The 20,677-nt window shown below is 41.1% G+C and overlaps 1 protein-coding gene across 1 annotated transcript; it reads left to right on the top strand.

The window, feature by feature from the left end:
* Nucleotides 1-1,081: 1,081 nt before the first annotated feature.
* ndc80 (NDC80 kinetochore complex component) lies at nucleotides 1,082-8,923 on the top strand. The gene is made up of 17 exons (XM_069138293.1): nucleotides 1,082-1,129; nucleotides 1,624-1,722; nucleotides 2,125-2,208; nucleotides 2,628-2,757; nucleotides 3,094-3,260; nucleotides 4,263-4,365; nucleotides 4,533-4,622; nucleotides 4,883-4,976; nucleotides 5,154-5,254; nucleotides 5,492-5,636; nucleotides 6,159-6,364; nucleotides 6,565-6,714; nucleotides 6,998-7,087; nucleotides 7,221-7,313; nucleotides 7,432-7,562; nucleotides 7,826-7,928; nucleotides 8,363-8,923. Exons 1-17 carry the CDS (start codon nucleotides 1,122-1,124, stop codon nucleotides 8,489-8,491), a joined length of 1,923 nt encoding a protein of 640 aa, XP_068994394.1. The 5' UTR covers nucleotides 1,082-1,121; the 3' UTR covers nucleotides 8,492-8,923.
* Nucleotides 8,924-20,677: the final 11,754 nt, after the last annotated feature.

A 20,677-nucleotide genomic window follows, 5' to 3' on the forward strand; every position in this document is an offset into this window, starting at 1 on the left:
GTCTGCTCAAAGTCTTAATCTGATCTTTTTTATCTTGCAAGTGAAAAAAGTATTGGACCTGGACAGTGCTAAAACAGATGGGCTTGAAATGACTAAGAGCATTTCTCATGCGTGGTAGAAAGCATACAGAAGATGCCAGACAATTGTATTTCTGACAATTTTATTAAATTTAATTGCCGTAATATGGTGCCTGTAGACAGGATTTGGCCTCAAGCCATTGACTTCTACATAAGCAATAAAACTTATCAGTAATAAGGAAATAGAACATACATGTAAATGAAATGTGCCATGGACTATTATCCTCAATCTCAAAGTGCAAGAGTGTAATCCTTATCCAGTGATGGTGTAAAGAAGTAAAATATGTCACATTAGGCAGAGCAATAAGTAACAATCACTGTTGGGGAAATTATAACAGCAGATTGATGAACTGATGGAGAATCCAAGGCATTGTCATATAAGTAGTGATGACGGTTCAGAGAGGGTCAGAGTTCATGTATCTGATGGCACTGGGGTAGAAGCAGGTTCTTTCCTGAAGGCAATTGCAGGGATAAGAGAGGTCTTTGTGAATGTTTAGTCTGCTGTTTGGTATAAATGTCCTGTATTTCTGGCAGTGTAATGTTACTGATGATACGTTGTGCAGTCTTGTCCCACCTACTGGAGGGCTTTCTTGTCTGAAAATACTGCTGCTGTACTACACAGGAATACACACACAAGGATGCTCTCTGGTACTCTTGCAGAAGTGGACCAGAGGCTCTTGCCTGGCGTATTTGGCCTTGTTTCAGCCTTACTGAGGGAGTGGTGCTGTTATTGTGCCTTGTTCACCACATAAGCATAAGACATAAGGCTCTGTCTTCAGCGATGTATATGCCTAAAAACCTGAAGCAGGTTTCAGTCAACAGGGCCTGCTCTGTATCCCAACAGCTGATAACACGATCCAGACGTCCTCCTCCAGGTCTCTTTTTTTTTTTTTTAAATTTGAGACCGTCTACGAGTCAGAGCGAAACCTTCTTGGACCAAACGGCCCTCCGTACTGTGGTGACGTCAGCGCTTGTTTCGGCGGGGTTTTCAAATACGTTTTGGTGTTCGTCTCATGTTGTAAACAAGTTATCAGCCTACGGAACATGGAGCGGTACGTATACAATTCATCAAAAAAACAACAACAACAAAAAAACACTTAAAAGTTATTGAACAACGCCATAAATAATCGGCAAACAGCATTCTGACTAAATGTAGTGGCTCCGTTCATTTGACGACGACACCGACCGGCAGTCGCTCTTGTCGTTAGCTCACTCTGGCTACCGTTAATTTAAACGATGTTACCAAGCACAGTTATCACTCATCATCCACTGTACTCTCTATATACTGGATTTTTTTTATATATTTTTTTTTTAATTTACTTCGAACAATAGGAGTAATTTGTCGTGTTGGGTTATGTTTAATTAACGCCGAGTTACCTCTAGATTATAGCAGCTACGGCGCTAGTTAGCAAGCTGAGCTACTTAGGACATTCATTTATAATTATAGCCAACATTGTCACTCTAATACGCTCCTTTTATATATATATATATGTTGGGGGGACTTTGTAAAGTAGTGGGTTAATATTTTTTGTGATAACGTTTCCAGTGGAAGGATGAGTCGAGCAGCAGGCAGCAGATTGTCGGAGATGCCGTTAAGAGTTCAGGACAACAACAGGATGAGCATGGTGTACACGACGCCTCAGAGGTGGGTTGGAGGTCGTTTCTATTACGTGGAATACATTCAGACATTTGTCAGCAAAGATTACTGCTTTTTATATCATATACGCTGGGTTCACTGTTTTATTTGTTATTGTCATGTTGTCATAATCACACCAACACAACCGACTTTTTTTTTTGTTTTGTTTTTAATACTTCTGGGCCTGTATCCGAAAATATTCAATTGAGACAGCTTAGTTTGGACTACATAGACAGTCAGCTATTGGATGTATTCGTATTGGATGTCAGTATTCAGGTTATTTATGATGTCTGTAGAAGCATTATTTGTGAACATGTGATGATGCAGTGAAGTAATATTGATTAGTTGTCTTTCTCAAATTTAAAGCTGCAAGTGTAACGCATTCATTTGTTCCGTTTTGTTTCTTTACAGTAAACAGCCTTCATTTGGAAAGCTCAGTGTACCCAAACCTCAGTCTGGGACCTCTGAAAGGCGGACCAGCTTCTTCGGTGCCTCGTAAGTGAATATTGTTTAGAAACTTGCTTGTGAACGTGTCGATAAAAGACTAAGAACATCGAGATGAAGTAAAGTAATTAAATGTTAACCTGTTCTGTAAATATGTGCCTCAAGGGAGTAATACACTTGTGAAAACCTCAGCTGACTGAGCCTTTAGCTTCTTGATTGAAACCAGTGTCAAAGACACAATAACACATAATGAAATTGAACATATAAATGTCACAAGGTCGAGTTGATGATCGTACTCGCGCTCAGTCTGATTCATTGTAAACAAAAAATAGAATACGCGTTCCTCATACTTTACATTTGTCACTTTTTACGATGCATTATTTCGATGCAAATAGCGTTAAAAAAAAAACATGTCCTTGTCAGTTAATAAAAGTGGACTTTTGATATGTGGTATGTTAATATACTTACAGCAGGATGAGTGGAGCTGGCATGCGTCGCAACAGCACCATGTCCGTGTTTGGAGGAAGTGAGAAGATCAAAGACGCCAGACCTCTACACGATAAATCTTTTGTTCAGCAATGCATCAGGCAGCTGCATGAGGTAACAAATGTTTTCTGTTTGAGCGTCACTGCACTTCTTATGTTCAATAGGTTCACGGTCAAAATCTTCAACTTTAGTGCCCCATAGTGGTTTTATCTTAAAAACTAACTGTGGCAGACCTGCAACATACACCTCATTTCATTGAACCGCTGATTACTTTGCTACAGACATTTACCTCACAAAGGCTATAAAAGGCTCAAAGTTAGATTATTGAATTGTAGCTTTAACTTTATTGTACTTACATTTTCAACAAAAAAAAGTAGTATAGATGTTTATTCGTACGAGTTGGAATCCATGTTTCTGCCCAACAAGAATTTCTCTCGTGTATGTTTGTAGTTCTTGACGGAGCAGGGCTACGCATTGTCAGCCAAGACCCTCCAGTCTCCCTCCACCAAGGAGTTTGTGAAAATGTTTGAGTACATCTACCGCCAGCTAGACCCAACCTTCGAGATGCCAAACTCAAAAGTTGAGGAGGAGGTTCCAGCTTTCCTAAAAGCCTTGAGGTAAAAATGCTTAGTTTAATAATAACAAGTATTGTGTGTGTATATTTGTATTGCTTTGTTTTATTTACAGTCCATACCATTTTGTGTGAATATTTTAGATTATAGAAGCCCTTGGTCGCCCTAGTTATGTGTATTTGAAAGGCAGTTTGGTGCCGCTGAAGTTTAAGTCGTTACACAATATGCAATACAAAAAGAGAAGTCTTAATGAAAATGTAAAAACGATGAAGACAATCTTTTAAAAAAGGCTAGCGCACCAATCACCCGTTTATCGGGTCACTCCGCGAGAGCATTATATGGTGTTTAATTTTCATACAAAGTGGTCCGTAATGTTGGAGACGATGCAGGAATTAACCGTGATTTCAAAAATGGACTACTCAACAACACTTTGTCACAGAGAGAAGTAACAAGTCAGAAAGGGTAAGTTCTGCTGTTTATTTTGATATGTGGTATGTTGTGAAGTGATACGGATTTAGTCACTTATTCAACCAAGAAGCAGGAGTGTGAAACTGGGTGAAAGAACTAGTTAAGATGTAATTTTGCAAACCTCTGATCCGTCTTCATTATGTGATTACTTTGGTATTTTCAAATAGGTAACTAGCATCATTACAAAGGTCCTGTTCTCCTCTTTCTTTTGATATGTATTCCACATCGATGCAACGATGACTCCGTGAGTTTTAGACACGAGTGGTGGGTAAAAAGACAGACTCAGGGCTGTATGCAAATTATAATTATGATTAAGTTTGATGTAAATCAAAATGCTTTTTCTTACCAACACTTACAGACAAACAGTTCACGTCATTGGAAAGGTCAAGTCGCGCCCTTTTATTTTATATGTGCTCCACCTCACTGCAATTAATACTTTGTGTGCAATTCATCCAAGAAGAAATATGAATTTGGATGCTCAGTGCATCCATAGGGCTCTCAGGGTTAGAGGCTTTGCTGACTCTCTCTGTCTTTGCTTCTCTCCATCGTTTTTTTTTGTTGTTGTTGTTTTTTTTTAAGGTATCCATTTGTACTCTCCAAGTGTTCAATGTATTCTGTTGGAGCTCCACATACCTGGCCCCAGGCACTGGCTGCCCTCATGTGGCTAATTGATAACGTCAAGGTGAGAAATAAATACCTTTTTCTTTTTTTTTCTAAATGGAGCTACGTTGGAACGTTTTTGTCTAAAACAGGTTCATTTGCACCGAATGCAACTAAAAAGTACAATGAATCTGTTCAAAAGAAGTGAGTTATAACCAGTGTTTTCCCTCTTTAATGTCTTTGTGTCAGATCAATTGGAGTTTGAGTAAGCAGGATCTGCTCTTCAGGGACTTCTGTGAAGACAGTGACAATATTGAGGATGGGGCTGAATACAATAAGGTACTTTGTGTTCTTTAAACAGCAACATGAGGCGTGAGCACTACTACAAAGCATATACAGTATAGATATGTTGCTGTAAGTGTGTGTAGACCCCAGGGTTACCGATAGTGTTACAAAGCCGTTCGGCTGTCCTGTCTCTCTGTTAACTGCAGTCTGTGTTCCCAACGCAACTAAACACGATTGTTTCGTCTTATTTTGTCTGTATAAATGTAAACATTTGTTATTGTTTTTTTTTTTGTCCTCTCTCCGCTCTTCTGCAGCTCTTCCTGGACTATATTGCTGCGACGTACTCCAAGTTCATGCAGGGCGATGACACATTTGAGGATGAGGATGAAGCCTTCCTCACTAAACTAAGTAAGCACACCACCTTTTTAATATAAATACTTTTTTCTTATAATAATTTAATATAAATGAATAAGTTCTTGTGTATATTCAGGCATAATGTTTACACAGTTGGTAGCTTCAATTTATATCTAAATCTTAAAAAATGGGATTGTGAAATATCAACAAGAACACTGTTTGTCTTTACAGAGAAGCTTTACAATGTTGATGAAGCCCTACTGGCCTCCATGGAGGAGAAGTACAGAATACTCAGCAAAGAGGTTGAAGAGCTGGAGAAGGAGAGTCAGACCGTAAGAGTTTATATTGACACATTTGTCTTCATACAGATTAGAGTTTAAAATCTGGATGTTTCCATTATGTTTGCATTCATTCAAAGTGGAAATGGAGAAACCCTGTACATTGTCAACAAAACCTTTTGGGCTTTGATAGGTTTTGTGCTCGAGTTGTGCTCCGCTCTGTCAGTTATATGAAATATCTCTTGTGTGAGCGTTAATAAATGAGATATGCGTCTGTCTCCTCCCGGACAGGACCGCCTAATGACCAAGAGGATGGAAAAGGCCAAGCTGCAAGCAGACCTCAAGAAGCTCCAGAATTATCGAAGCAGCCTGGAGTCGTTTAAAGCCAACCTGGAGAACAAATTTTCAGAAGGCAATGATGAGCTGGAGACCAATGGTGAATATGGTTAATGTAGCATTCATCCAACCATGTCAGTCAGCCAGTTGTTTGTCAGGATGCTCTGGATCCAGTGGGAATTTGATTGTCTGGGGATGAATTTTCAGTCACAATGAAGATGTCTGTTTTTACAGTTACTAACTAACCGCAATTACAAATTCCCAAGTTGTTTATGGGCCTGTGCACGCTCAGCACCAACATGAGGATTCGAGCTTTGGACTGCACTCATGTCTTGGCTGAGATATTTTCTCAGTTTTAGTCCGTCTTTGAAAATATTTAACATTCCCGTTTTAATGAATAAGCCACCAGAGAATCATACGTTAAGGTGTTTTCAATCTGCTAGCAGCAAAGTCATTAACCAGTAACGTACCTCTTAAGCACCAGTACTCAGGTTCAAATAATCAGTTGTTTTGTCACGTGAGCATCTTGGCTCTCGTACATCAGCTGCAAAAGTTTCCATTCAAATCCGAGGATCGGATTGGATTTTATATACATCATGTTATCCCTTCTGTCATATTTCAGTCAGTCATCTGGAGTCTCTGAAACATGAGAGGAATGAACTGCAACACCTCCTGCAAAACCAGAAGTTTACTCCGGCTGATGTAGAGAGGATCAACAGAGAGAAGACGGAGCTCCTCCAGACCATCTCGGCTTTCAGCAAGTCGTTCGAGGTTGCTCAACAGCAGAAGTGGAATGAAGAGATCGCACTAGCAAAAGTGAAAGAGAAGGTATTGTGTGCAAAGATGAGCCGCCGTAGTCCCATTTGGTTACCAGGTTTTAGGTTGACTTTGTAATTATTACACTGAAAACATACTTGTATGGAAAGTAGCGGTGTTTGTCCCCAAACGCCACATACTGTATCTCGGCCTGTGATCTTACTTGTTTGTTTTTTTGCTTCTCCTGTTCCTGTGATTTCCCTCGATTCCAGGCGGAGCTGAAGATGGCAGAGTACCACAAGATTGCACGTAAGCTAAAGCTGATCCCGCTGTCTGCGGAGAACGCCTGTGGTCACGATTTTGAGATCAGGCCTTTTGAATGTGGACCCGGGAGCATGGGTCAGCATAAAACGCAGATACAGGTACGTCCAGCGAATAAGCCTGTTCACACGAGAGTTTGAATCCATAAGCGCAGACTTTCACATTACGATGGGTCTTAATTTAGTTCAGTATGAACAAGACTATCTTGCACTCCCAATGTTAGGTTTATTTCCACACGCAGTTCGTTGCAGCTTTGAGCATACATCTTTTTATACGCACGTTTGAAGGTCAACTCCATCGGGTGCTACTGAAAGTCTGTTATTTCACTGTGCGCGATGCTAAAGTTCTCTAAACGCGTGTCCTGATTTGTGCTGCGTGTTGCAGATGCTTCTGAGAAAGCTCATTGGCGATGTGGAGGAGGAGAACAGACATTTAGCCGACATGAAACTGAGCCTGGAGGAGTCTTGCGAACAGGTAACAAAACTTTTACGACACTGTATTGCATTTGTATCCACACATATGTTCGTACGCAGCAAATGCTACGTCTCGGCCTTACTGCGGCATTTACTGTATCACGGTCGTGTGCCCGCGCGTTTGTGTCTCGTAGGTCAATTCGAACATCATAGACAAGTCCAACGATCGGAAGCAGCTGAGGGAGCAGATTCGCAAGTTGGATGAACGGTTGGAATGTGACATGCAGGTAAAGTCCATGTTTTGCGTCATGAAAACGGAAAATACGCAGTTGCCTCATACATGCACTGCTTCATGCTGTGTGTGTGTGTGTGTGTGTGTGTGTGTGCGTGTGCGTGTGCGTGTAGGAGGAGGCCCGAGAGGAACAGGAGTGGGCAGCAGAGATCGAGTCCATGGAAAACCACCGCAAACTTCTCCAGAAGAAAGTCAAGTGTGGTTACGATGAGGCCGTGCAGCAGCTGAAGGCAGCGCAACAACAGTAAGCAACAACCGATCATACACGTGACACGTCACACTAATCAGCAATGTGTTTGTCTGAAAAAGTCTTCTTGCCGCCGTTTGCCTTTTGCCACGAATCAATGACAAATGGAACTACTGATTCATCTATATTTCTGCCTCCTTCAGTCACATATCTTCAAAATTGAGCTCGGTGTGTGAGCTTTAACATCTTTGGGGTCCGTATGTCTGGTGAATGATGAGCTCGTCATTTTAGAGTAAAAGACTTGCGGTCCTCTTCTCAAGGTATCAGCTCGTGCTTCAGGAGACCAGCGACGAGAGGCGAACGATAGCCAACAACCTGGCATCGGTATTTACTGCAGCTGCAAACCACCTGTCAAATTCAGAGGTAACTTTCCTAAAACTGTGTCTGTCTCTGTTACTCCCTCGAAAGATTCTTCATCACAGAAAAGCTACTTGAATTTGCAAGTGTAAGCAGCCACGCACTCCTTTCAACATTTAAAGCATTAATAGTGCAAGAGAGCAAAAAGTGATTCACTGTGCGATAGATGTGACTGTATATTCAGCATATTGACTGAATATCGTTTCACCGCAGAAATGAGTTGATTTTTTTTTTTTTTTTTTCCAACTACGCTAAAGAAAGTACAGAAAAATGTTCTATTAAGAAAAAAAACCAGTTTTGAAAAACCTGAAAACTATCCGAGTCTGTGTACCTGGATTCATACCTTTCTAATACACTGATGTATTTATGTAAATGCGGTGAGGCTGCAACTGTCTTTTCTTTTTGCTCACCGCTGTCACCGTTTGGTTCCTGCACAACAGAAAGACATGGAAGATCTGCACGGCAGAGTGCAGCGCATCTGCTCGAAGGCTGTCGAAGAGGACGAGCCTGCCGTACAGAGGATGCAGGAAATTCTGGAGACTTTCAGGTCCAAGGCAAACTGCTTCTGAAGAGACGGCATCACCGTAGGCCTCGGCGGTCTGGTCTGCAGGTGGAGATCATTTGAAGGACAGTGAGCGGGTGTGGAATTTACCCAAACGTGTGTCTTTTGATTTGTTCTTAAGTTTTGGAAATGACTTGTATAACTTCCAACCTTAGGCAAACAAAAACTAACTTTTTTTTTAATTTTTGTTCACTTTCAGTTTTCTGTGTATTATTTACATTTTAATCACGCCAGTATGTTTTTTTGTTGTTGTTACAGACGCATTGTAAATACAAAAGTTGTGTCAAGATGGAGGTTTTTAAAGTAGTTATCTGATATTCACAGAGTTCAGATTTCCATGTGTTTGCGTGTCCTGTGTCGTGAGTACTTTTCTTCTTCTTTTTTTTTTTCATCTTCAAAACAAAAAAAAAAATAAAAAAATTGCCCTCCAACTTCTATTTGACGGTTTAATATATAAAGTGTTTTTTACGGGGTAAAAACTGGGGCTAAATAGAAAAAAAAAAAAAAAAAAATTCTTGACCCCCCCCCCCCCCCCAATCAGTCCTTCCTCACTGCAGCCGAGTATCTCATTAGATAGTTGTGTTGAAGCCACTAGAGGGCAGCACACATCAGTAGTTGCAGGTTGCTCGTACTGTTTTCTAAGGCTGTAGGTTGAACAGACAGAATAACGGCATCCTTTGCGTAGTCCGCTCTTTAAAACAAAGCCTTTTGGTATCTGTTTATTTATCTCTTGTCTGTTTTTTCTCTGGGTTTTTTTTTGTTGCTAATCTTCACATTTGGTGGAATCAGTTAGTTGTTTCTGTCGGCTCTCTTGCTTGTTTGCTTGCAGTGGGAATCTACTGCAATTAAACTCCCAAGAAATGCAAATCCTATTTGTACGGCTGTAGTCAGTACAACCACCGTCAACCCTAAATGAATCCCACTTCATACTTGCTTTATAATAACTTGGGTCAGTGTGAGTCATTAAATTCACCTGATCAATTTTTGTTTCTCTGTTGATCCACTCGTTATAAATAACAGAAGAAATGTGTTTCAGATAGCTGCACTCTGCTCACGGTATCTGGAAGTGTTTGCGTTAACCCACCGAGTTGTGAATTTATTTAGATAATGGTTTGGGCAATTGCTGGTCAACAGAAACGGCGGAACGTAATTTCCGTTTGTGCCGGTCTCATCTATCCTACTTTTACTAAGCACTTTCAAGCATTGAATTTCACGTATCAGCCAAAACACATTAAACCGACCACTCGTTAGTAAATGATGTGTCTTATTTTTGGAGTGAATGTTTTCCGTGCGTCTGGCAGGAACATTTATTACAAATCATTTTACAGATCCAAACCTGGCGGTGAGGGCTCAAACAGGAAGTGGCACATACCTCTCCACAACGCTCTCTTCAGTTATGGTCAACGGAGCCTATTTTTTTTTTACCTGTTTCCAATGAACTTTGCATACTTTTGCTTTCACCAGTATACATATTTTTTGCATCTATTTTCATGACGGAGATTTGATCCAGATATCCTGTATCAACCTGCATACAATTCAAACTTATTCCGTTTTACTTTAGTCTTTTTGAGACGCTTTAAATCTCGGTGTGCTGTAGCATCAGCCCCGGTCCAGCGTTTGTCCAACTGTCTCCAGGGTTCACCGACCCGCAGGACCTTTTTAAAATAAAGATGTCTGTTTTTGAATTCTGTTTCTCTTGTTGGACGCACTGGTGTTGATTTGTCATTTCACAGAAGTGCATCTTTTTCCCAATGCTGTCATGTTGCTCCACTTTAAAGGGAGCATTATGGAGCAAATTTACTGCCAAAGCCTGTCAAACAAAATCAGTTTTCAATTGCCCCCCCACCACCCCATTTACTAACAAACTGGTTCGCAAATACAAAACTTCATTAACAAACTAATACAAAACACACTTATCAAACAGACACACAACATATTTATTATACGTCACGCTTCAGAGACAAATACAGCGTGTCTTACGAGTCCAAAATTGTATCGTACAAAAACAAAACAAATATTGCGTGATTGCACAATGTTTTGTTTTTTTTGCAGGGATTCGGCTAAATATTTTCTCACCAACGTCCTCAGAAATGAATCCTCCGCAACAGCAGGCGGTGCCGTGAGTCCATTTTGTATTTGCGTAACAAAATGCATTACTTTGTTAACGGGGGTTTTGTGTACGCAAACAATGTGCTGTTTGGTTGTGAATTGTGGGAACGATTTGATTCTACAACGCAAAGAGATCATTTCACTGCAGCATAGAAGAGGAACGACCTTCAGAAACTATCTGAAACAGAAGCCCAGTTGCGCACGCAGTAAACTTAAAGTTCAAGTTCAAACTTTCTTCTCTTCGTGGCTTTACCACACCTGCAGCTACAACACGCCCACTCGTGTGTTTACTGACGGTATTGGTTGAGGAAGCGCAATCGGGAAATGACCACCCAAATTAGAAACAAATGCAATTGAATGATGGTGTTTACACAGAGCTCAAATGATCTGTGTGTAAACTCATTCGTCAGTTTTGAGGAATTGTTAACTTGTATGACAATCAATCAATTGTGAGTAATTTGTTTCAAGCAAAAATGACATTTTTTTTTGCTGCTTTCTTGTTTCTTTTCACTTTGGGATTTGTACTCTTTGCTAGGCATCTTCGGTGCTCGAGTTATCCAAAACGAAACGATTCATCAATTAACCAAGTAAATAATCTTCAGACAAAATAAACACAGTTATTATTGGCGACCGATAAAATACCTGTCGGCCCTCTTAACGGCGTAGACGTTACTCAACTATGACTGAAACTGAAGTGTCATGCTGGGATTTGGGGTGATGGTGAACCCTAAAGCACCACTTGTCAATACAGTAAAGCCTGAGAGGGTTTTTTTTTTTATTTTTTTTTTACAGAGGGAGCGTTTGAACACGGTCAGTGCTGCAAGCGTGAGAGAAATGTTTTGGCAGATGTGATGAGGGAGAGATGAGGTGATTGTGAGGGGCTCCGTGGAGAGAGGGAATGAAAAATCTGATGGATAACTTCCACCACTAGCAGAGACAACCCCGGAGTGTGTGTGTGTGTGTGTGTGTGTGCGCACGTGTGTGTGTGTTGGGTGGGGATGGTGGAGAGGAGAGGAGAGGAGGGGGCTGTGTGGGGTGTTAAAGGAGAAGGGTCGGTGCCATGTGTTAACAGCTACAGAGACTTAATTCAGCTAAACAGAGCAGGGCTTGGCGTGTTTATCAGATCCCATATGGACAGGTGGCATCCATAAAAGCCATTTTACAAGACCTGTCTTTGCATGTGTGAGAAAATGAATGTCATGATTTGTGTATCTTTGTACACCCGGAGGCATGTGCATGGTGGGCTTAGTGTGTGTGTGTGTGTGAGACTCCGCATGAAGGAATTCGCGTGCTTATTTCTGCGTGAACCTGTGTTTGTATTTGTGTTTTTTGCCTGTTTTCATGCCACCGTACATGTTATGTGGTTATTTCGTGAACGTGTGTGCTCTCCCATGTTGCCTGTGGCCCTCAGCCTTTTAAACAAAAAAAAAAAAAAATTGTAACCATGGATCATCGCATTCAAAGACGTAAATGCGCCGTGAATTCTTGATACGCCGTATGTTCCTGCTCTCGCTCAGGGGAAGTCAATATGACCTGGCTGAGGGCAAAGCTTAACTCTAGTTGGGGTTGTGTGTGTGTGTGTGTGTGTGTGTGTGTGTGTGTGTGTGTGTGTGTGTGTTAAACTCTCACGGGGCCTCTCGTCGAAGGGAGATGTAATGATGAGGGCATTGGATGGTGTGGATGAGACTCATAAAAGTCCCCAAATGTAAAAACAAAGCTGAAACTCTTCAGGTTATCCTCGTCCCGTTCTCTGACCTTGGAGGAGGTGTGTGTTGCTGCTTTGCCGTGTACAAGGCTTTCAGCTGCTAATTTGTCATACTAGAGGCAGGCAGACACAGTAGAGCTTTGAGGTGTTAATGCGGAGTCTTATTCGGGGTTCATCTTACCCATCCGCCACCAAAATAATCTGTTCTACAGATGTGGGAAATGGAAGCAGAGAGAAAGGAGAGGGTAAAGAGAGAAGGCAAGCGCAATTTTATAATTCAGCCATGCTCTCTCGTATTTTCTCTCTCCCAGCTCGCCGTCAAAACCCCGTTGTGTGGATGTGATCGGTCTTTCTTAGACCTACATTATGACTAGCTCTGGCATTTAGATTTCTGTTCCAGCAGCTAATTGTCTCCAGATTTAGAAGACAAATCAACTTGTGCTACAGCTGTGTGGCAAACTCTCGAAGAAATGGCTCAACTGTTGTAACTGGACTCAGATTGTAAAATCTTCCCTGTCTATCTTTAGCGCCGTCACCAATAATAATATCACAAATAATTACGGACATAATTATGGACGCTTTTGTGCACAGTTTGCTTTTTTGCAAATTGCTTCTTTGAGCTGATTTGTAATGTGCAGCTACATGTTGAAGAAACTAAGGATTTATAGCTGGAGAGTCTGGTTTAAGGTTAGTTTATTCTTTGTGTCCTGGAGGATTGGCAGCACCTGCTCAACTACAATGGATTTGAAATTAATTATAGACGAGAGACAGAGAAAAAAAAAAATGTAGATCAGACAGATATGTGTGCAAAATGTCCAAGCACATGATTCAATTTACGTCAGATTATGTTACTTTACTTATTAATCAAAAATCATGTACTTTATTGGTATCGTAGGATCCTGTGCTGTTGGAGGTTGACCCGGACTGTCTCCTGTAAGAGCCCTAAATCCATGGATATGCAAGGCTAAATTGCTGCGGTGCCTCATTGACGGAGCACAACATTTAAACACTCCACTGCCTGCGTTCTAGTCAATGATGAAACATCACACCGCAGAGGTCGACCGGTTCATGATGAGAGAGGAAAATGACAGAAACAGTGACAGTGTCACAAAGCTCCTGAATAAAAACAAGCCTTCCGCAGACTAAAGTAGCATCAAGTGTCCACTCCTGTCGTCACAAGTGTCTCGTGACAGGGGTGGACAGCTTTTTGTCACGCGCTCCACCACCGCTCCTCGCGTGTTTCGGCCTTGTTATCGTTCCTTTGATGACAGCGTGCTGTGTTGACATCGTGGCAGCTTCCCGTGTGACTCCACTGCATGCTGACAGTTCCCTGTGTGTTCAGCCTCACTATGAAGTGCTGTAATCAGCGCAGCTTTTGTTGAATAATAGATTCAACGAGTGACCAGTTTCCACACGGCAGGTTTTTCCGTTTCAGCTCGCTCATAATTCAACGAAGGCATGAAACATAACAGTTTCTCAAGTGTTTTTTTTTTTTCTTCTGTGTTACTGCAAGTGATCTACAGAATTCACAGTATGGAAGGTCCTCCGCTGATTTAGCCAGAAAACAAGGCAAGAAAGTGTGTCCAACGGCGATGCCGCAGTCATGTAGAGCTCAAACGAAAGGAAGGAGAAAAAAAAAAAAAACAGCTGGAAACCTTCTTGAATTTCACACGTAGCTGTTTTCCGTGAATTAGTAGCTTAATCTTAACATATAGCTCATTTGAACGTAAAGATAAATTACTCTGTGGTTCCTCAACTTTAACTTTATTGTCACCAAAGGAAAATTTATGATACAGCCAGGCAAAACATAACATGCCCCAAGGTTTAACACAAGATAAAACCTAATAAAATAATAAAACATCTGGCGAACATCTGTGTGTGTGTAAAACATTGTGTTTTTATTCATTTTTCTACATAAACTGGGACTTTTTATTTGCTCTCCTTGTCCAAAAAAGAACAAGCCCATCCTGAGTCTCACTCCTTTACTCCTGCTTGCCTATTGGCCTCATAGTGACAACGAGATTAGATTGTATATTAAAGCTCGGGTAGGCAGGGTTTTTTTTGTTTTGTTTTTCCGTCATCGGGCAAATTCATGACAACATTTCAGAATATTGGAACTGTTATTGCATTATTGTAAGTCAAGTGGTCTGAGAAAACACTACAGACTTCTGGACCTCCTCTTGACTCTGTATTCAGGCTTCGGAAAGTCTCGCTCATGAAGGAGCCATTAGTCCAATCACGGGTCATTTCAAAGAGAGGGCGTTCCAATTGGACTTTAAATGCAGATGCCCATGCACGTCCCCTCGGATATTGAGCCTGATTTAATGGCAGAAAATCCTGTAGAAAGATTTGCTATTCCATTGTTGGCAAAAACTTGCAGCGATTGAACCCTCCTGTTTAACTCCCCTTCCCCCGGGGTGCACTGAGGGTGACCAGTTTGAAGCTGCTCCAGTGCACCGTGGTTCGCTGTCATTGGACGGGGATCCTGTACAGGCCAGGGAGGAAGGGAGTGGGGAGAGTTACAGGAAGAGGATTGTTTTCAATTTCTGCTGTTTTCTTTTTTTTCCTCCCTTTTTCCAATTGAGATATCACCTGTTAATTAGTGCTCTTTAGAGGAGGCGGTTGGTAGATTTCGTACCTTCAGACAGAAAGCTAGTCTGTCTCCAGACTCTAGTCTAAGATCAGCTAAGCTAATCGGCTGCTGGTTGTAGGCTTATTATTGTACAGACACTGAAGTGGCATCTATCTTCTCATCTATCATTCAGTAAGTAACAAACAGAATTCCCAAAAGGTCAATAATCACGCCCCACTGCTTTTCAGAGACGTTTTTTTTTTTTTCTCATGCTGCAGTTTTGCACAGCTAAAACAATAGCTAATACAAGTCAAATGTTGTTTAGAGAGTGCAGGAAAATTAAATAATAAAATATAGTAGGATTTACAACTAATACCTCTATGTTTGGCCTGGACCCAAAGTAGCCTGTGGTAGGGATTTTGTTTTTTCCATACAATGTGGACAAGAGTTGTTTTTTAGACAGTTGCCGGTGTTCTGTGTCCTCCAAAGGTTAGAGCATGGCAGAAACATTACAGAGGACAATGTTTTATTTACTGCTCTGGTAATGTCAGTTGAAAATGTGCCTACCTCACAGTGGTGTTGGGCGCTTTCCAACATATGGCATAACTTAAGCGAATCAAAGGGCAAATAAACACGTTGTGTGATCGTCCGTCTTCTTCTTTCCACGTTTGGTGAGGTAGCCTTCAAACCGAAAACAGTCAGACATCGGTCAGTGTGTGTGAAGAAGAGTGTGTTCAAGTTAAGGGTCTGTATACTTACAAGCAGATTATACTTGCATGTAGATTTTTGTCAGCTGGATGAAGTGTGGGAATCGGAGCGAGTGAACGTGGGATATCAAATTTCCATCCGTTTTGTCTCCCTCACTCAGGCCTGGATGGGGGTTATTAAGGCACAACGAGAGGTCACGAGAAGGTCGTTCTCGACTATGAAAGGTTATAAAGGGGCTGTGAGTCAGAAGTTTGAACTGTTGGCTTTGTGCTTTTGCTCTGTGAGTCATTTTCTGGCTTAGTAGGATCCATTTCAGGGTCCATTCACCTCAAGGGGGAAACAGATGTCTGTTAGGGAATCAGATCTTTGTAAATACTTGTGTAGGTATTCTGTGGGTCTTATACACTAATGTTTTCATTTGATCAGGAGCATACAACTAACATTTGTTCGTAATTTGTTTTTTTGTCTTTCATCAAATCTACATTGCACTCTGTTGTTAAGGGTTAGTTTTTGCTATACATGATGTTTTTTGTTTTTTTCATTGAACATATGCATTGTGTCATTATGGAGCAGTGGGCTGGTATGAGTGTGTATTAAGCTCATGTTATTGGAAACATATCTCTCTGCAACATTTCTCCTTTCCTCTAATAACAATCCAGTTTAGCCACTCTCAACATGGTCCTTTTTAGTGACACATAGCTCAGTTATTTTTCTATTTCACTGAGATGCAAATCTGTTTTCTATCTTGAGACTGCCCCCATCTTGTTGTGTTCATGCTATGGACAAAAGATGAGGAAACACTTGTGCAATGCTGGGGGAATGCTTGCTTACACGGTTGGGAAGCCCATATTGTTTTAGCATCCTGATGAGCAGTCGATTTATGTAGAAACACACAGTCCGGCTGTTTTAATTTTTGGCACGCCGTGGGGTTTTTCCTTTCAGCTGGTTCAAGTTGAGAGTATGGATATGGTTTGTGTTAGAAGATAAGAATACAGTATATATATATATATATATATATATATATATATATATATATATATATATACGTTGATGGCACCTAGATGCTAAACCCAGCCTGTTTAATATGACACGTCCTCTACTTGATACAGATTTATGATCTTTTCAGGCAACAGCAATAAAACAAGTGGTGCTCTACTGAATCTGTTTTGGTACAGACACACTGACCAGCACTCACAAAAACGTGTGCAACTCGGGAACTGATGATGAGCAAGCAACAGCATTTTCTAACACCTACTCAGAAAAGGTTACTGCTCCTCTGTTCTCTGCGCACTTCACGATGCTGCGCTCTGTTCACACGCAACAGGAGCAGTCTCTGAACTTAATGATCCACCCTCGTGTCAAAAGTGTCTCATATTTGTAAGTAAATCAAATTTGGGGAAATTCTTTATCAATCCTTATAGTTTCTAAAGTAGGACATTGATTAACTAAAGTACGCTGAGTGGAGTCTGACCAATTTAACCAGTTAGCCACTGTCACCCATTCAAGGTAGGCTGGTCAATTAAAGCAGGGATTCTTTTCTTCAATTCTTCAGTTAATTTAAGTATTCTTTTCTTTTACATTTTGAGAAACCTGACAGTTTTCCAGGATTACTCATTTGAGACCTTTCGGTAACTTTTAATGTGTCTCCTTTAGACGGAGTAACTGCAGTAGAGGGCTAAGAAGTTAGAAGACCTCACTACAGATCCTTTGCATACCACTGAGGTGTTTATGGAGGAAGCGGGAGGTTCCTCCCTTTAACGCCAGGGAATATACAGACACGCACACGAGCGTAATGTGGGTTTACACACACAAACACGGGAGGCTACAGAGTGCAAGGTTGTAAGACATTAATCGATGAAGCTACTGGACGTCAAAACGCAGGGGGACACGAGGAAGAGGGAAGAGGCGGGAGGGTATGGAGAAATGTCCAAGGTATCGAAAGACACAAGAAGGATGGAGGGATAGTGAGGAGCAGGAAGTGGATAAAGGGAGGTCTGCTGCATCCTCTTGAGGGTGGGATGAATGTGGGTCGGGGTCTGGTTTGCCTCCCAGGTTTTTAGACACACACATACACACACACCTACACACACATCGCTGCAGTGTTTATAAAGCAGAGTAGGGCAGTTCCACTCTGTACCTCAACGTAGCAGAGGTGCTTCAGAGCCCAATGTGTAAACGACAAGAGGAATGTACATTGATGTATCGACAGTGTATTCTCTGTGCATTTTGTAACGTTCATTTTTTATCTTCCGTCTTTATAAGCCCAGAGGGAACAGCTGTAGTATGTTGTCATGTAACTCCCAAATTTATGTTTTTTTTTGGGTTTTTTTTATGTGACACGGAGCCCTCTATGGATGGAGAAAATAAAATGATTAAAGGCTAAAATAATGTAATTATTTTGTGAAAAAATGTCATGGCTGTTACAGCTGTTTAAAGTTCGTGTTTGATGTTGTTTATTGTGATTGTTGTCTTGACAGATTTAGTAGGTTTTGACCCGACCACCGCAGCGGATGTAGTACATTTCTATCTATGTTATTTGTCTGTCTGCACTCAATCTCCCATGTGTTCCAGGGAAGTTAAAACACAGCTGCACATTGGGAATGACCTTTCATTCTTCACACTGGAGACGGAAGACGACGAAAATGCTTTTTGATAATAGCACATGATATTTGTACTGAACCGAGAATGATTAATTTGGTAGTTGGGTCACTCTTCAATTACACTTCAGGTTACCTAACAGTTCAATTTAATGGCTGGTTTAGTTTAGCTCACATTGCTGTAAAAACAGTTTGTTCCAGTTTAACTGTAGATCAGTAGAGCAGCTTAAAGGCTATTTATTTTTCATAACAACCAAATATCAAATTATTATTTCAATATGTAGCTTCTTTTAGCTTTACAGAGTTTTATGGCAACTTTCAACTCACAATTTCCTTCTTTGTCTCACAATTTAACTGTCTCTTAAGTTTTCTTCTACCTCTCGAGGGCAGTTGTTTTCCCTGAACATCAAACATCAAACTTGCATCGTCTGTTGACTGTTGATCTGTGGATGGACCGTCTCTGCTTGATGCTTAGTAGTATTCTAGTTTGCCAGTTTGCACTGCATCTCATTTCCGTTTTTGACAAACCTTTTGACGGTGGTCTTTGCATGTTTCTGCTGTTTTCACCGTAGCATCTAATCTCACAGTATCACACCATTTCACCGCAGCCTGGTTGTAGCATGTCCTTCTCCTCCTCATTTTGTTGTTTAATGGTGGTTGACAAACAGCTTATAGGTGCATTACCGCCACCTTCTGACAGTAGTAAGGCATAACTACCAGTTTTCCGTTTTTTTTTTTTTTTTAATGACAATTCAAAAATTTAAGAACCATGACCCATACCTAATAGAAATGTCACAGAGCTGTAATTGTTGTATATCACTCTACAATCAGTTGTCAGCAGCCTGCAGTATTTATTCCTCTGCATTGACAAAGATATATCTTTTTTTTTTTTTAAATACGTGTTTTATTGATGTCAATTCCAGCCGGCCAAAAGGGAGTCAAATATACCATCTTTGTGCATGTGCTGGTGTGTATCTTAGGCAGTGTCATTCAGGATCAGTCTGTCACATCATCTCAGCAGCTGCCTCTTTGCTCGATGTAGTGTGTCACATTGGAGCAGACAGCTTCCACTCCAGCAGGGCTACTGTTTGCTCTCGCTGTGAGCTGTTTCTCACGATTGCACTCACAAACAGACAGAAAGGGATGGAGGAGTCACATCATCAACCAGCCTGTCTTCAAATCTTCAGCTTTGCCTCCTCGGGGTGAGTGCATTCATTCAGAAAAGGGTTTACACACATGAACTCTCAGGAGCACTTCTGAGAATAACAAAGGTTATAAATTGAAAAAGATTTGAAATAACCTATTTTTTTTTTTTTTTTTTGCATTACTTTTAGGCTGGAGGCCCACTGCTCTCAGTGGTCGTGGTCCCTCAAATCTGAATTCATCCCTTTTTTGTTTTCAGTTTCCTACTACAGTCCGTGGATGTGCAGGTGTTAGTCCCCCTACCTAACAATACAGTATTGTAAATTATGTATTCTGACAACAAAAACTCTGAAGAGCTTTTTTAAAGGGGCTGATTGACATGCAATATCTGGCCCTACAAAAAGGTTAAAACAGCACCTTAATACAATAGATATAAACTTATTTAAGCTAAAGTAAAACGTTCCCTCCACTCATGCATAGAGATTTACTCCTGCTTGTATGAATACGCACGTTAAAATGATGTAGCGCAGGTGTGTGGCAGAGGCAGGACTTTTGAACAGCACATTCTCGGGTTTCACCTGAATATTTAACCATCTGAGCCAACACCTCTCACACAGCAACAGGTGATAGTGTTACACTCCCTCCTATTGCCACTTCCCACTGCAGCATTAAAAGCCACGTGTTGAAGTGTTGCATTTGCCATGGCCTGTTTGTTAACACAGGATCAAATGATTTAGATAAATACAGTTTAAAAAAAATATCAAGTGACAACATCATGTTCATCAGAAGTTGCAGAAATATTATCTCAGATGCTCCTTTTATTTGAATCTCTTTCCTGTTATGTTGCACTGGTATCACAGTCTACTGCACACCAAACAGTTCAAAACATCAAAACATCGTCTCAGGAAGTTGACTTGTAAAAATGATTTTCTCCCACATCGCACCACCGATGATATAGTGTTAGAAGATGGTGCTGACTGTTCCCCGTCTCCCTCTCACTGGACACGGTCTGAATCAGTGTATATTCGATGTGCACTTCACTACAGTGATGACTGATGACACGTGTCTGTGTGTGTGTGTGGTAATGGGAATGAGTTGGGGAGCCTGCGGCTGGTGGTCCAGACAGGAGGTTTGGCGATAGGCCAGTTGCTGATCAGTGCAGTGCGGTTTCAGCTCCGTGTTAATCCCCTCTGCTTCTGCTTCGTGCTTGCAGCCAATCCAACGACGGCACATCCCGTGTTTCTTAAATTTACAGCACTGGCCAGTCGGCAGGCCTGTTTCTTGTATCGATCACAAAAAGTGATATTTTGACATGGCAAAACTTTGGCACCAAAACCCTAAACCTTTGTCCTTCTTTTG

Source organism: Embiotoca jacksoni, unplaced genomic scaffold, assembly GCF_022577435.1.
Source record: "Embiotoca jacksoni isolate LCO1_2020_lvr unplaced genomic scaffold, fEmbJac1.0.p SCAF_8, whole genome shotgun sequence".
Taxonomy (NCBI): Eukaryota; Metazoa; Chordata; class Actinopteri; family Embiotocidae; genus Embiotoca; species Embiotoca jacksoni.